Source organism: Laccaria bicolor, genomic scaffold, assembly GCF_000143565.1.
Source record: "Laccaria bicolor S238N-H82 LACBIscaffold_6 genomic scaffold, whole genome shotgun sequence".
Taxonomy (NCBI): domain Eukaryota; kingdom Fungi; phylum Basidiomycota; class Agaricomycetes; order Agaricales; family Hydnangiaceae; genus Laccaria; species Laccaria bicolor.
Genome location: NW_001889877.1, coordinates 1,880,359 through 1,896,104, shown reverse-complemented (window position 1 = coordinate 1,896,104; position 15,746 = coordinate 1,880,359). Strand labels below are relative to the sequence as shown.

General features: G+C 48.8%; 5 protein-coding genes across 5 annotated transcripts; 2 read left to right on the top strand and 3 right to left on the bottom strand.

The window, feature by feature from the left end:
* Positions 1-35: 35 nt before the first annotated feature.
* LACBIDRAFT_189549 (cell cycle control protein) lies at positions 36-1,410 on the top strand (the record flags this gene model as incomplete). Its single annotated transcript, XM_001878617.1, has 3 exons — positions 36-1,050; positions 1,098-1,260; positions 1,313-1,410. The coding sequence occupies 3 exons, from the start codon at positions 36-38 to the stop codon at positions 1,350-1,352; spliced, it is 1,218 nt and encodes a 405-aa protein (XP_001878652.1). The 3' UTR covers positions 1,353-1,410.
* LACBIDRAFT_316113 (uncharacterized protein) lies at positions 1,384-2,630 on the bottom strand (the record flags this gene model as incomplete). The annotated part of the gene is made up of 3 exons (XM_001878284.1): positions 1,384-1,596; positions 1,670-2,406; positions 2,459-2,630. The coding sequence occupies 3 exons, from the start codon at positions 2,628-2,630 to the stop codon at positions 1,384-1,386; spliced, it is 1,122 nt and encodes a 373-aa protein (XP_001878319.1).
* A 100-nt stretch (positions 2,631-2,730) lies between these two features.
* Positions 2,731-5,857, bottom strand: LACBIDRAFT_316112 (uncharacterized protein; the record flags this gene model as incomplete). Its single annotated transcript, XM_001878283.1, has 12 exons — positions 2,731-2,910; positions 2,961-3,038; positions 3,087-3,149; positions 3,205-3,626; positions 3,686-3,822; positions 3,876-4,546; positions 4,599-4,698; positions 4,745-4,885; positions 4,942-5,190; positions 5,244-5,302; positions 5,353-5,671; positions 5,724-5,857. 12 exons carry the CDS (start codon positions 5,855-5,857, stop codon positions 2,731-2,733), a joined length of 2,553 nt encoding a protein of 850 aa, XP_001878318.1.
* Positions 5,858-5,996: 139 nt separating this feature from the next.
* On the bottom strand, positions 5,997-9,290 carry LACBIDRAFT_316111 (uncharacterized protein; the record flags this gene model as incomplete). The annotated part of the gene is made up of 16 exons (XM_001878282.1): positions 5,997-6,271; positions 6,319-6,384; positions 6,432-6,534; positions 6,584-6,763; positions 6,815-6,984; positions 7,037-7,094; positions 7,143-7,600; positions 7,650-7,813; positions 7,863-7,941; positions 7,991-8,146; positions 8,202-8,265; positions 8,314-8,589; positions 8,641-8,727; positions 8,782-9,076; positions 9,135-9,196; positions 9,246-9,290. 16 exons carry the CDS (start codon positions 9,288-9,290, stop codon positions 5,997-5,999), a joined length of 2,538 nt encoding a protein of 845 aa, XP_001878317.1.
* A 4,278-nt stretch (positions 9,291-13,568) lies between these two features.
* On the top strand, positions 13,569-15,688 carry LACBIDRAFT_293508 (uncharacterized protein; the record flags this gene model as incomplete). The annotated part of the gene is made up of 4 exons (XM_001878616.1): positions 13,569-13,650; positions 13,709-13,765; positions 13,820-14,266; positions 14,315-15,688. The coding sequence occupies exons 1-4, from the start codon at positions 13,594-13,596 to the stop codon at positions 15,686-15,688; spliced, it is 1,935 nt and encodes a 644-aa protein (XP_001878651.1). The 5' UTR covers positions 13,569-13,593.
* Between the last annotated feature and the right edge of the window lie 58 nt (positions 15,689-15,746).

Below are 15,746 nucleotides of genomic sequence, written 5' to 3'. Positions count from 1 at the left end.
GGACGTGACACTTGACCCTAACACCTCTCACCACGATGACTCTCTTCAGTCGTAAAAAGTCGTCCTCCGACGACGCAGACGTTGTCAAGAAAGAAAAGGGCGGTTGGAGAAAACCCGCCAATACTGCTTTTAAGCAACAGCGCCTCAAGGCATGGCAACCAATATTGACGCCAAAGACTGTCCTACCCACCCTCTTCATCATCGGCATCCTCTTCGCACCCATCGGCGGTCTTCTCATCTGGGGCTCGTCTCTCGTTACAGAGATCACTTTCGACTACACTGAATGCGAGAACCTCACTCCCTCATCCGCAAATGACTCCCTCACCTTTTCCGACATCCCGCAGAACAAGTTTTCATATCGTCTGCGTGCCTCTGACAAGAACACCAATCCAACCACCCCTCGCTATGCTTTTCTCGATAATAGCGCGAATGCGTCGGTGACAGACATTCTAAGCAAGCGCCAATGTGTCGTCGAGTTTGACATACCCGCAGACCTTGATCACACCGTTCTCTTCTACTACAAACTCACAAACTTTTATCAAAACCACAGGCGCTACGTCAAGAGTCTAAACTCAGATCAGCTGAAGGGAAAGTTTGTCAGCGCAAGCACTCTCGACTCTAGCGACTGCAAACCCCTCGGCACCCTCGACGGCAAACCCATTTATCCCTGTGGGCTCATCGCAAACTCCTTCTTCAACGATACATTTTCCACTCCCATCCTACTCAACCCCACTAATTCGTCAGAGTCCTCCCAGCCCTACGTCTTTTCTTCCGACGGCATCGCTTGGCCTGGGGAGGCGAAAAAGTACGCCACCACCCCCATTGGTCCTGGAGGTTATGGCAACCTTTCCGATATCGTTCCTCCTCCCAATTGGCGATCTCGCTTCCCAGACAACTACACCGAAGCCAACCCGCCCCCTGATCTTCGCGCGGACGAGCATTTCCAGAACTGGATGCGCACAGCCGGCTTGCCAACGTTTACTAAGCTGCACGGAAGAAACGATACTGATAAGATGCTTCAGGGCACTTACAGGATCATCATTGGTCTCAGTAAGCTTCCTTTTGCCTCCACTCAAATAACCTCTCATCCTTCAAAGACTATCCCGTCCTCCCGTACAAGGGCACAAAGTCTTTTGTCATCTCCACCGTATCATGGATTGGTGGGAAGAACCCTTTCCTCGGATGGGCTTATGTAGCAGCTGCGAGTGTTTTTGTTCTCCTTGCCATTCTTGGCACCGCACGACATCTCATCAAGCCAAGGTTAGCGGTTTTCACCTTCCCTCCCGTGCTTTTCATGAAATCTTCCTTTCAGACGACTCGGAGACATGTCTCTTTTGTCATGGAATCGATAGATAAACCTCTGTATATAAGTACTAATGACTTTTAATGTAATTCTTCCTGATGATATTGATATCCGATTCCTTGACAACGAATGATGACTGTCCCGGACGATTCCTCCTCTACCTCGAATTTGGCATCTGTAAGTTGCTGTGCGAGCCAAATTGCAGTCTGGGTGTGCAATGTCACAGCCCCTGTTCTTACTTGCGAGGTGCCCTCTGCCAATGCCATGAATATGATCATCTGGTCTTGCAGCCACTTTATAAGACCAATGGGACGTTAGAGTGAAATAGAAAGAGGAGAATAGTTGAAGAATATTATCAACATTCACCTCGTCGACACAACCTCCTCCCTCTAATCCCCTGATCAATTCCTCAGCCGCCTCCTCCCCTACCTTTTCAGGCGCTATGCCTTTCCTACCCACAGCGCTTCCCCCAATCATCCCCCCACCTTCCAGTTCCGCCCACAATACAATCCCACTCCCACCTCCCAGCGACAATGAGTTGGGCTCACGTTGGCAGTCGATGTTGACAGTTTCCAACCCAGCCTGCGCTAGTCGTTTCTTCGCCCCGAGCACCATCTCACTCCCCACGACCAAAGGAAGTTTAGCGTAATGTGATATCCCGCCAATACTTTTCACCCCTCCCCGCTCCAGTAGCGTCACACTTTTCAGCTTGTCTTGGGTTGGGGTAACGCGGACACTCACTTCCCCCCCGCCTTTGGGAAAGTACCCTCGCTTTCTAATGTCTAATAGGATACTCTCCCCACCAAGTCCAAAGTGCCGCTTAAGGAACGGGAGGAAGACATGCTTCGTATAGTCTATCTGGGGTGCTTGTGTTGCATTGGTTCCGCCGAGGAGTGTCAGCGTAGAAGGCCCCACGGGCCTAGACGAGAACACGAGAAGGGGGAGAGTGATTTGCAACAGGAGGGTGATAGACCCAGCGGTTACCGTGTCCGCAATATAATTCCCTGGGAGTTGTACGCGCCCTGGAACAAACTCGATGTCCGTTGACCCATTCTTTGCTCCAGTAAGACGCGCAGATGCCAATTCAGCTGCAAGTTCCAAACCTAGTACGGTATGTTGTCAACCAATAGCCGTAGACGTACACTCTTTGCTCACCAGTCCGATGCTGGTTCTTGAGACCAGGTGGCGTGCGGCCATCTCGAATTTTGTGAATAACTACTGGCTTTGAGAGCAACGCGGAGAGTGAAACCGAGTTGCGGAGAATCTGTCCTCCACCTTCGAGCACACTGCCATCGATGAGGACGCTCGCCATGGCTGCCAGTGTCATGGTGAGGGACCCACTGGGGACCCGCAACGAGTAACAACCAAGTCATAGCGGAGTTTGTGTATGTATTGTATAGTTCTTATGTAGGGGGTATACTATTCCTTTACTGTCTGCTCAAGGTATGACTTCTTTGAATTCGGTTGATCGGGAGGAAACTCGTCTTGTCTATTTGCTGAGGGGCACCTAGATGCTGTCGTGCAGTCTTCATTCCCATACTATGAATCGCGCTAAGCATCAGTTCTTGCTCCCGTCGATACCGTGCCCTCGATTCTTTCGTTAAACCCTACTCAAGCCATTAACTTCATACAACCATAGACAACTGAATGAGCAAACTTTTTGTCGAGCCAATTCCTCCTCCAGCACTTTGATCTGGGAACGGAAGCTCACTTCTGCCTCTTCAAACGTCCCCTGCTGTGAAAATTTGTAAGCCAAGCTATGTGGACGGAATGAAGAACCGACAGGTGCAGAGGCTGTATTTGCTGCATGTTGTTCTTTAAACAATTTGTCCTGAGACTTGATGAACTTTAACCGACATGGGTGATAAGTGACAGGAATCATGGCAAACAGTTTATTGTACCTGCTTCGCCTTGTTCAATTTTTCTTGCAACGTCTTGGTTGATTCCTTCAAAGCTACATTTTCCTCGTGCATCGCGAGTAGCCGTGATTTGACATCCTCAGGTAAATCCTTGCCCGAAATCGACACACGGAGATCACTAGGTGACGTCAGATGCCAGGTTTTTGAAAGTTGGTCAAACACATGCCCAAAATCTCTCTCCCTCTGTAGCATTTTCTCTCGGTGTCCAATGCCTTCGCTCTGCAAACTCATCTTTTCCAATAGCAATGCATTGACCTGTTCCAATTGCATTCGAGTCTTATCATTCAGTTCTTTGTTGAGCCTTTTCAGGCGTTCAACGTCCGCCTCTAGACCCGCCTTATCTTCGTTGACAGACTCACGCAGGGTAGCGAGAATATCTAATTGATCTTTGTTCACAAGTGTCACTGAAAAGAATTGTCTGTATCAACGTCATATTTTGACCAGGTCGGGAAGAAGCACCCACAATCAGATTTGGCAATAGTGAGTTCTCTGTTCACTGTATCGTATTTGACCTCGAGCTCCGTGTGCTCCTTCCGTAACGTTTCAAATTGTTCCACGGTTTCGTTTAGACGTTGACGCAGGGCAATGGCAGCTTCAGCTCTAAACGCGATATAAGTAGTCTTTCTTGAATAGCTGCGTATGGTGTTACATACCCGTCACCCATCGACTTTCCACTTCTAATTTCCTCCAGATCTCTCTGAAGGACTAGCTTTTCGCGGTGAGCAGTAAGATAGTCACTTTCGTATCTTGCTTTCATCCTATTCGCGTCCTCCAACAAATTCTCCAGAACCAAAACGCGACTCGCATCCACTTCGTTTTTGCGGACAGCTTCTAACTCCCGATTTAGCTTCCGGATTTGCAACTTCAGATCTGTCATAGTGGTGCCCGCAATCGCATCATCGAGCTCCCCACCTAGACCTTGTTCGGCATGGTCGTCAGCTACATCCACACTCACATCATCCGTGACCGTCAGAAGTTCCACTTCCGTAAACTCATCAGGTTGCTTAGTTGAATATGTGGCCTTCGACCCGATGGGGCGACTGTTAGCAATCAACTCCAGCTCTCCTACGCGTTCCTGATATAGTTCTAGGGCTTCAGCGTCCTTCGAGCGCTCCTCCAGAGTAATCTTGAGCTTTGTTCGACTTTGCTCAAGCTCAAATTTGAGGCTCTCGATTTCTTGCGTCCGCGAAGAGGTCTTGGTTTCGAGATCAGCAATCTGATTCTTGTAAGATTCCATAAGAGGCTTAAACGCGGCCACTTTGCGATATTCTTCTTCAAGCGACGCATTTTTATCCACGAGATCTGCGTTTTGTCTCTCTAGTGCCTAACAACGACCTTGAGCCAGCATTGACGAAGGAATTTGTCGTCGAGTCTACCTTCACATTGAGACGCAGATCTGCACCCTCCTGAAGCTTTTTCTTGTATTTTTCCATGACGTTCTCCGTCTTCTGTAGTTTGTCTGCAGCATGTCGGTATCTAGAAGTTGTCTAGGGAGGAACTACGAGAGAGAAAAATGGCGCACTCATCCACTCGGTCTTTCAATTTCACGGCCTCATCCGCCTTGATTTGCAACTCATCCATTTTTCGTGTGAGATCGGTCACCAGGCTGGTATTCTTATCCAACTCTGACTCCGCCATTGCAAGGTTATCTTCGCTCTTCTGGCTGACATGCTCCTCATACGTCGGGGAAAGGGGGCAAGATGACGTTATGATACTCACAGTTCTGCCCTCAAGCGATCAATTTCGGCCCGCATTAACGCATCTGACTTTTCGTTCCTCCGTCCATCAATTTCGCGACGGACTTGTCTAAGTTGAGCCTGTGCGTCCTCTTTTTCTGATATCATGTCGTCGAAGTTGGTTTGCAGAGCGCGATGATCCTCCAAAAGGGTCTGATAGACTTTTTCCAGAGTTTCCTTCTCTGAGAAAATCTGACTCCGTTCAGACTGTATTCTGTAGTAGTGATCATCTCTTGCATCGAATAAACATTAAAGTAATACGCAGTGAAAAAGTTCAACACGCACTCCGTCATATTAGCCTCTCCGATATCATTATTGGGAGCAGATGCTATCTTTGCCATAACCTGAGACAGAGACTTCAGAATCAAAACGGCTTTGCACAGTGTATACACACCTGCTCGATAGCCTTCATAAGATGGTGCTGATCTGCCTCACTCAGTCCCTGTATTTTATCAATGAACTCTTTGTTCTTTTCGCATTGTACACCGATAACCAATGTTAGACGGCACAACGTGAGGACTGCGGGGAGGTTATGGTCTTTGGCAATGGCTTGCAGGTCAGGTACATCTAGACTGCTGGTGGGCTTCCGCAGTACATCAGCGAAATACTGTGTCATAAGACGGTAGAGTCGCTTGAGAGAACTGAATCGCAGGACCCAGTTGTCCGATGGCTGAGCAGAGGGCCGTGTGGATTGTCGAAAGTAGGCGCCATCGCTGAGTGTTTCATAATCATTACGAGCTCAAACGCGACGGTAATAGCACTGACACCAAAGAAAGCACCTCAAAAAGAGCTGCACCGTCGCTAAGGTCAGATACAACTGTCACTGGTCGCGCGAGAGTGAATGTCGCGAAGAAGTTGAAGAATGCCTCAATTTCCTTTCTCTGCGGGGAGTCAGTCATGCCTTTTGTGATTCTTTTGTACAATTGGTGGCCTTGGAAGCCTCAGCCAGCCAAAGCTGGACACAGAGGAGATGCGCGTGGAGAGTAGAAATTGGTGTGAGGCATGTCATTATGTAATTATAAACAGCATATTCCGCACTCAGGCTTTGGCGAGCAGTTTCTTCAGTTCAACATTTTTTCTCTCCAGTCTTTCTAGCTTCCCCCCTGCAGCGAGCATTTTCTCCGCTAAATATCGCGCTCTTTCGCGACTCGCACTTTTCATTCCAAAGAAGAAACCCCACCAGTGCCGGGGCTCCACAGAGATGACTTCGGCAAGCACCATCAGTTCTTGTTCATATGTTTTGATGGAACTCTCTGCAGCATTAATCATTTTTTCATTGAATGCAATATCTTGCGTAGTCTGGAAAATACGATCTAATGGTGCTTTTAGTCAATTGCATCCCATTTCAGAATGTCCTCACCATTCACTAGACGTTCGAAGACCCATCGAAATACAGGTTTTCCAGGACGGATAGTTGAGGGTCGACCTATACATAGATAAGGGACAGTATGACAAGCCAGCAGCAATGTTTACCTTCATGTGTGCTAATAGAAATCAACTCTGCATGCTCCATGCCTCTCAAAGCGGTCTCGTCTCCTTTGAAAGGAAAGTCCACCAATACATCGTAGTAAGGCACCTGCACACCGAATCAGTGCTGTAAAATCTCGAGAAAAAACCTAAATCACCTCTGGCTGTTGAGATAGTAGCCGGATGACCTTCCATGCTTGTTCCCTTGTCCACAGTAGACCTTTCGCGTCGTCCACATCATCCCCAAATGCATTTTTCCGCAGCTCACTAACCCCTTGGTTAATAATCTCCTCAACGGCTTCTTCAACTGATTGTCCGTTCCGCATCTTGTGAATCAGCTATAATGCGGTGATCAGGGATTTGATTTGAAGGTGAAAAAGCTAACATACACTTTCAAGATCACTTGCCCGACCACCGAGACGTCTCACGCACTTTGTCTGCTCGGCGGAAAATGCAATATCCATCCCTGTGTATCCAAGCTTTTGCTTTAAGAAAGCTAGAGAACCAGAAGCGTCTGCATCCGACAACGCGATCGTGTATAGGGGTTTAGAAGGTAATGCTATCGGCCGGTTGAACATACAAGAGACCGAAGAAGCTCAGGCGTATCGTACCTTTTGCAAGGCGCTTGGAGTTCTCCCGGTTGTCGCTGGTGACGATGACATGGGCAATCTAATGAAGTCACCTCTGTGGGGCATTACTCATGCATTGAGCCCTTACCTGCTTTTCAGCCAATGACGCAGCCCACTGGGCGAGCACAGTCAGCAATTCCTCTCGATCCGACCCTATCTTGGTGGTATAATTCCTGATCACCACAACAGGCAGTGCATTCACAGTATCAAAATGCTGTTGGTATTGGCCCGTTTTCTCTTCGTTTTCAGAATGCTCCTTTGCTGTGAAAGACACAGCATCTGCTTCATCAAATCTTTCATCACCTACACCGAGTTCACTCATGATTCCATTCCCTGCGACGCAATCCAACCTTCCATCGTGCCAAACGCCCTGGCGAATCTGGTTCCTTCTTCGTTCTGCTTGAATACGAGAGACTTCTCTTTTCTCGTCATTCTTGATCTGGCGTTGGATGGCAGCTCGATGGGATGACGTGACACCTTTTAATGCTGTCTCGGTTGCAGATAACACCTCTTTCAGTTGGTCAGAGAGCGAGTTGCTCAAGCCAGCTGAATGCAAGATCAGATTGTAACCAAGACCAAAGTATCCTGCGCGCACTCTTTTGTCCAATCAATCCGATGCTCGCAAGATCGATCAAGTTGTTCATTGAGTTTAGGAAAGTGAAAACAGGCCAATAACCCGTTTGTGCCGCCAGCGCCCCAATAAGTTGCGAATCGGTCGTGGCGCTTTGTAGGTCTTTGCAATCAATGATGAGTGTTGTTCTACACAGGGCTTAGTGGCAATTCACGCAGTCAGGCAGCAAGAACTAACCTCCCAGTCTCCTCGACAATTGTGCCTAGCATCCTGGATTTTCCGCTGCCTTGAGGACCATGAACAAAGGCAACTGTCGCTGAAGGATCATAAGAACCACTTAGTTCATGTGAAAAATGACGGCATACTGGGTGTATCCGTGAGATACGCCTTCATCCCAGTCTCAGCTTCTTTTCGCTCTTGCCACACAGCCGCAGGTGAAGTTTCTTTCACGGTGGAGGAGTCCAAAGTGCCTACAAAGCGTCCAAAAGTGCTAACTTGAAGCCACCGGTAAAGCTTGAATTCTGTGTGACAGTTAGAATAAATGGCGAGTTTCAATGCTAGACAGGGCGAGCCGACTTCGATAATCGAACCATTCCAGCATCTTCCCTTCTATCATGAACGAGCGAATTGGATCGAATATCTAACGTCATAAGACATGCATACGACCCTCAAAGTAAAATAGAAATACCGTATATGTCAACGTTCCGAACAAAAATACCAGAAGTGGTAACATGATCTTCGGATGGCTAGACATCCAGTCGCGGATGGCGTGTGCTTGAATGGGCTTTTGATAAGCTACACGCAAGCGGGTCGGACTCGTAGAGCCGGAAGGGTAATTTAAACCATGGATGACGTTCCGCGCTATGGCAGCTGATTGAAGGCGTTGGAAGGTAATTGTTGTAAAACGCAGGGCACCAGCGGGAACAGAGCCAGCAGGCGTCAAATCGCGAATACGGCCATACGGCTAAACGCCCAATTTACAGACACGCAGTTGTAGAAAGCTAATAAGACTTACACGGCAAAGTTGGTAAAGGGCTTGTTCAGACACATCTGTTCCTTCAAACGCGATCTTTAGGATGGGAGAGGCAAAGCGATTCATGTCCTAACGATGGGAATGATCAAACCTACTTATGTTGATAGGAATGAATTACAATACCTCCTTCCACGGGGTTCCTTTCACCACCCAAGCTCTCCCTCCCGTAAAACCCAGCAAGGACGGCAAGCCAGAGTGTTTGTCAGCTTCCTCCATAACCGCAGCTTCAATTTGTTCGAGTGCCTTGTCGTTGTCTTCCTCGGGGTTAATGGGAGAATATGAAAACCTGACAAAGACGCCTCCATCTTTCCGCTGTGGCTCGAGTGCGACGACACTGAATTTGTGGGATGTAACATTTCCAAGCCTAGCATGAAGAGTCTCCAGAAGGTTTTCTTCGCGAACGAGACCTAAATAATGCCTAAGGCTATGTGTTGATCGTCAGATTGATGCAGAAATGTTCTTCGACGCCGACGTACTCCCATCTAGCTATTTGGATGGGAAAGACTGAATCAATAAATAACCAGGCTTCACGGGTTCCCTGAGAGAATAAATTTAAAAGGACTTGAGTGAGATACGGGAAACCCTACTTTGGCGGAGATGCAAAACCGTCTGCTCGTCGTTCTGGGCAGCATGGGTGTGATGCGTGACGGTGTGACCATCTGACATGTGTAACACGGTGTTTTCAACTTGACCCTTTGGTCGTCGATGGCGTCGTCGAGCTCGCATTCTACTCAGCGACGAAAACGGTCTCAGAAGAGGCAACCCGTCGCTCGTTCAACTTCTTCGCTTTTTGGGACCATCAAGAATATTGTGACGGCCCCTCTCACTTGGTTTTCAGCCACAGATGATTTTGAAGACAAGGATTCCCAAGGCAAACGCAGGAGGCTCGTTGCAGCCCCTGCGGAGCCCAGCTCAGACGACGATGAGAGGGCAGCACGGAACAAACGCATGAGGATTCAAAGCCCTCCTAAGCACTCGCACCCTACTCCCTACCTCGATCCTCCTACTTCTGTTTTTTACTCGGAAAAAAGAAACGGGTTCCCCAGTATAGCCCATTCAGAGTTGGTGTCAACCATCCCGGATCGACCTCTAGCCGAGTCCCGTTCAACTCTCTCTCCCATGCGACACCTCTCAATTTCACGTACAATGTCCATCGATCCTCCAGTCCGTCCTCTTTCTCGCGAAGCCTCCTTTACCAACCAATCTCTTCGCGACATCTCCATGAACAATGCTTCCTTTACACGTTCGCGTGATCTCTCTTTGCCTCCTATGCCTGTTTCTGCTCGTCCTTCCTTTCGCATGCGCACTTCCATGACCCCGCAACCGCAGCAGCAACATCGCGAGCTGTCAGAGCCACCACCAATTAATACGCTGATCTCCAATCCCATCTTTATTCATGGCCCTCCCCCTCAGCCTTCCGACTTGCAGCAGAGCACATCAGCCCAAACAACCCTTGGCTCACTGGCTGAAACAGTACGAGTCGTGAGTTCTCTCATGACCATATTTCAAAACGTTGTTCATTTTTATCTTCTTAAAGACTCGCTCACCTATTCGACAACACAGTTCCCTACTTTTTGGTGCATCATCGAATGTTGACAACCCAGACAGTGCGTTCGTAAAAATAACTTTTGTCCATCTGTCACTTACTCGCTCTCAGTGGATCGCCAGCAAAGCCCGGCGGAGCGGGTGCTTCATGAACTTGATGTCTACAGAACGCCGCTACTTCCCTCCCGTCTCCGCTCAACTAATACACTCTCATCATCGTCCATCACTGCCTCATCATCGGGTCTTCCTGACATGTTCAAATCTCGACGCGGTCCCCATTTGATTCTCATGCAGGATAACAAACCCGTTGAACGGTTGGGACGAAAGGTTAGACCAAATGGGAAGCCGGCAGTGGTGAACGAAACAAAACCGTACGCTGGTGAGGGGGGCATGAAGAAGTTTCTTGCTCGACGGAAGTTGGAATGTGAAGAAGACCAAGAAGACAATGGAGAAAAAGTCGAGGGCGATCGTGAAATAACGCAATCTATCGAAATGGCTAATATGACCTCTCTTACATCTAAAGAAGTGATCAACCCTATACCTCCTTCACACATACTACCCCAAAAAAATTCCGCCGATTTCGCTTCCTCCTCCTCCTCTTCGGGGTCTTCACTTCGTGTAGGTCGGGCCAAGACGTCTCGAAATCATATCAATCGCCCTGTTGCGAGACCGTCGAAGACCAAGTTCTCTGCTGTCTTTGAGGACGACGGAGATGATGCCATGGGTGGAGATGATGAGGATGCTTTGAAAGAGAAGGAGATATTGAACGAATCTGCTCGAAATGCTCCGGTGTTCAACATACCAGCCGGTTTTAGCTTCGCCAAAGAAGTACGTCCTCGGCTCTTTGCCCTCGCTTCCTCTTTGTTCACTTTTTTGCCAAGACGAAGCCCATCGAGCATGATCTCACTGGTGCAAAGGAGCCTCCAATTACCTCATTACCTTTCTCATTCTCAAAAACGGTGGTTCCGCGAGAATCCAAGGCGTCCGCTTTTGATTTGTCTTCAAAAAGGATCGATCCTTCCACCGTGCTGGAAGGTGGCAATTCTGCTTTTGCACCAGCTTCTGTTTCAATATTTGGACCATCGAGTTCCGAGTCCACAGAGCCAGCGAGGAAGTCACCAACAACATCTGATTCTACGCCTGCAATCCCCAATTTTTTTGCAATGTCGTCCGTGCTGTCTAAGCCAATAGAGATAACGCAAACCACCACCCTCACAAGTGCAAACCCAACGTCAGCCTTCTCAACTGATCCTTTGAAACCCGCTGCTCCAGTTAAAGATGCAGAAAATCCCTTCTGGGACGGAGAGAGTAAGAAAGACGATAGCAGTAGAGATACCACGGGTTTATTTGGCGGTTTCAGCGGACTTATTAAGTCTGCGACGACCAGCGCAACCTTGGATGGATCGAAGCCTGTGGTGGACAGCAATAATGCTACCATATCCGTATTTTCGGGGACTGCTTTGGTGCCACAGGTTCATTCCGCTTTTGACGCAGTGCCTACAGTCACGCCTCCAGCCTTCTCCTTCGACAAACCACCTCAAGCTACCTTTACATTACCTCCCAGCTCCAGTACTGCAACAAACCCGCCGAAACCGGCATTCGGGGAGCTTTCGAAAGATACAAACATCCTGGTCCCATCCGGAGAACAGTGCAAATCTGAAGGGGTTGAGGCACCAAAGCTCAAGGATAATCTCTTTGCCATAGAAACTCATAAGAATGTCAACAGCTTCGAACCTTTTGGCGCACAACCCAAGAGTACACCGTCAGTCTCTTCTTCCTCCGCACCATCCCCATTTTTGCAAGTGGCACCGACAACCAACCTTTTCGAGACTGGGGGCGCAAAATCCTTCGCAAGCACCGAGACGCCGGCTTTGTCTTTCACTACGAAGGCTCCCGCGGATGCACCAAAGCCATTGTTTAGCTCTGGTTTCTCATTCGGTGAAAAATCAGCTGTTACTGAAAAGATCAAGGGGCAGCAAGAAACACCATTTTCATTTGGAGCACCGCCTAGTACACCTCCAACTGCTACGGATTCAAAGAAGACGCTGTTCAGTTTTGGATCTCCTGCCCCTTCTGTCTCCACTTCACCAGCTCCCGTGACGTTTTCGTTTTCTGGAGGTGGCAGCACCGTTGCTGATGTATCGAACGAACTGTTCTCCTTTGGAACACCTTCCGCAGTGACACCCGCAGATCGCCCCGTCACACCGCCGAAAAGTCAAGATCACGAATTCAGGATGGAGGAAAGTCCAACGAGAGAAATGCAGCAAACAAACGGTGGTAATGGAAACGCTGAAGCTCGGCCAACGTTGTCTTTCTCTTTCAATTCGTCCACATCCGCACCACTATTTGGTGGTGTCCAACCAATCGCTTCTCCAGTTTCAAACCCATCATCATTCTCGTTTGGTAGTACTACTTCTGCAGCTGGCAATCCCTTCGCCCCAAAAGAGACCAAACCGCAGTTTGAAGGTTTTGGTCAGATGTCTGCCACTCCTGCCACCACATTCAATTTTAATCAGGTGAAAGCTCCTGACCCTGCTGAGGCACAACGTCCAGCTACCACTGGTTCCTTTTCTTTCAATACAACTCCCACTTCAGCAACAGGATCGGCACCTTTCAGTTTTGCGGCACCTTCAAATCCTTTTGGTCAATCACAAGCTGGATCAGCACCCAGCAGCCCATCGACATTCAATCAGCCCTCACCCTTTGCTTTCGGACCTTCGGCAGCCTCTGCGAGTACAGCCTTCTCATTTGGATCTCAACCTGCATCACCTGCTGGGGGTAATGTTAGTCTATCGCTTCCCCAGGTGTCGACGTCAAGCGGCTTCGGCGGCGGATCAGGCTTTGGAGCAGTGGCACCGCCGTCTCCTTTTAGTGGACCAGTGCCACTTGCACCATCAACTTCATCTGGTGGGACCCTCTTCACGATTGGAGCAGCACCGGTTATTGCACCTCCTGGTCCAGGAGGCCCCAGGCAAATCAGAAAGTTGCCCAACCGAAGAGGGGGTGCCAAGCGGTAACCCGAAGTTCAACAAGCTTTGCAGATGTGGACATGTTACTATATTGCTCTAGCTACCATGATGATTTGTTTCCTCCTTCCATGTAGACACATGCAGTTTAAGCTCAGTATCATGGTTCCAATGTCACACAACCCGATGCAGGCCTGGTGAACTGACGCAGACCTGCTAGTGAATGGCTCAGATGTAGTATGTAGCTCTGATATAACTTGGATGCTCTTATATAGCTTGGATACTCTGATATATATAGCTTCTTAAGCAATGTGATATAGCCCTGCAGTATGTGTGGCTCAATCTAGTTTAGTTGTATGACACATTTCTGAACTTAACCTGGTCTCATTGCTTAGCTCTCCCTCGACTAGATTGCCTACTGACTATGGCAGTGGTGGACGGACCAACTCATCTTCTCTCTCTCAAGGTAATGCGCTTGTCGGTGAGGAACTTCTTTGAGCGTCCCTCTGCCCAAAAATCTTACCTGTACGCACGCCCAGCGACCTGATTTGGCCAGCGCATGGGAGCCCTTTTATTCAAGTTCTCCCTCCTTTTCGGTGGATTTTGCATCAGACTCGAACGTCTCCCTGCGGTTAATACATTTTTAGTAGGCCCATTCATCCGCTGCAATTCTGTCCTTGCAGGGAGCTTCACCTCTTTCCGGCCATCCCAAGACACTTCGGGACCTTACACAGGCCGTGGAGCTCCTCACTTTACCATCATCTTTCGGCTCAATTCAGCTAGGAGAAACCTTCTCTAGTTGCCTGTGTGTGAACAATGACGCTCAAATCGAGATCGAGGTCACTCAAATGAAAGTTGAGATGCAAACCGCGAGCACCAAAATCATACTTTCCGAGACGGCAGACCCGGGACATCACTTGGCTGCTGGAAAGACTCTCCAGAGCGTTGTTCATCATGAAATCAAAGAGCTCGGTCAACATGTTCTTGCTTGCACCGTAACGTACAGGTCACCACCCAACGTTCGCAAAGTTCCTGGTGCAGCGGAAGATGCTGGCGACCCCACTCTCCAAACGTTCAGAAAGTTTTACAAGTTTGCGGTAATACTCATTCAAGATTGTAATGCGCCCGTCTAATACCCGTTTCAGGTTACCAACCCACTATCAGTCAAAACCAAAGTACATGCAGCCAGATGCCCTTCGGCGCTGCTATCCGGTGAAGAAAGAGAGAAGATTTTCCTTGAGGTGCACATTCAAAACCTGACACAGCAGCCGATGTGCTTTGAACGCATGCGGTTTGAATGCGCGGATGGGTGGGAATCCGAGCATGGAAACCTTCTGCGCAGTGAGGGTGTTGATAATCCAAAAGGCATCTTCTCTGGACCGCTGGCTCTAATGCAACCTCAAGATATACGGCAATATGTTTACATTCTTACTACTAAGACTCCCACTGTGGCGCCGACGGTTCACTTGCCGGGAAATGTCATCCCGCTTGGGCGATTAGACATTTCCTGGACTTCGGCGTTCGGAGAGCCAGGGCGCCTGTTAACTTCAATGCTTTCCCGCAGAATTCCATTGCCATCTGTTCAACAGCCAGTTTCTGCGTTGCCGCCTTATCTTAAACGTTCTACGGGACAAGAAACATCTCGCCCACAATCCCCTCAACCATTCCCATCTCGTCCTGGAACTCCACCTATTAATAGACCAGGATCGCCAGCACACAACAGACCATCCTCTACGGCATCAGTACAGCCGCAATCTGTTGCTCAAACTTCAGCATTTGGAGCACTTCCCGAACTCGATGTTCACCTTTCAGTGTGTCATGTACCTCGGGGTTCAATTATCTCTGAGAAACCATTTACTGTTTCATTCGCGGTTTCAATTTTAACGACGGTACCCCTGCATCACCGAAGGAGGGTGCGACTTGCGGTGCAACATATCCAACCTTCACGGACAACACTTCTGCCAAATTTACCCGTGGGTGCGGAAGCCTTTAGCCCCCGTTTACCTTCCTCTGGATTTTCAACACCATCCTCTGCGACTGCGTCGTTCAATTATGCTCTTGCTCACCAGAAAATCCTTGCCGCAGCTGCTCGTACTCTGCTTACTGGTGAGGGTGAACCTGAGCACCCCGATAAAGAGGCGTTCCTTCTCCCGCCTCCCTTTTTTGAGAGTGCAGATGAACTCCAAAATTCTCACCCCCGGAATGTTAGTTTTGTCGGTCCCTCTGTCGTGTTTTTGCCTTTTGTTGAATTATTTCCCAACAATCAATCCGATCATGCGATCGTTGCCAACCAGGATCATGGGACAACAGCGGAGGCTATACAGAAGTTTGAACTCTCTTACGTGCCTTCATACCCGGGTTTTACCACCTTTGGAGGACTACGCTTACTGCTACTGGACGACGACACTTCAGAACAATCAGCGGAAAATCCCACTGACAATAAAAGAACAAAGCTGCGTCGAGCGCAAAGCTTGAAAGAGTACCCGGTGGTTGCTGAGGTTTGGGTATCACCAGCATGATCAAATTCTTAATGTTACTAGTGTGATATGTACTGTACATTCATCGCCAATCGAGCCT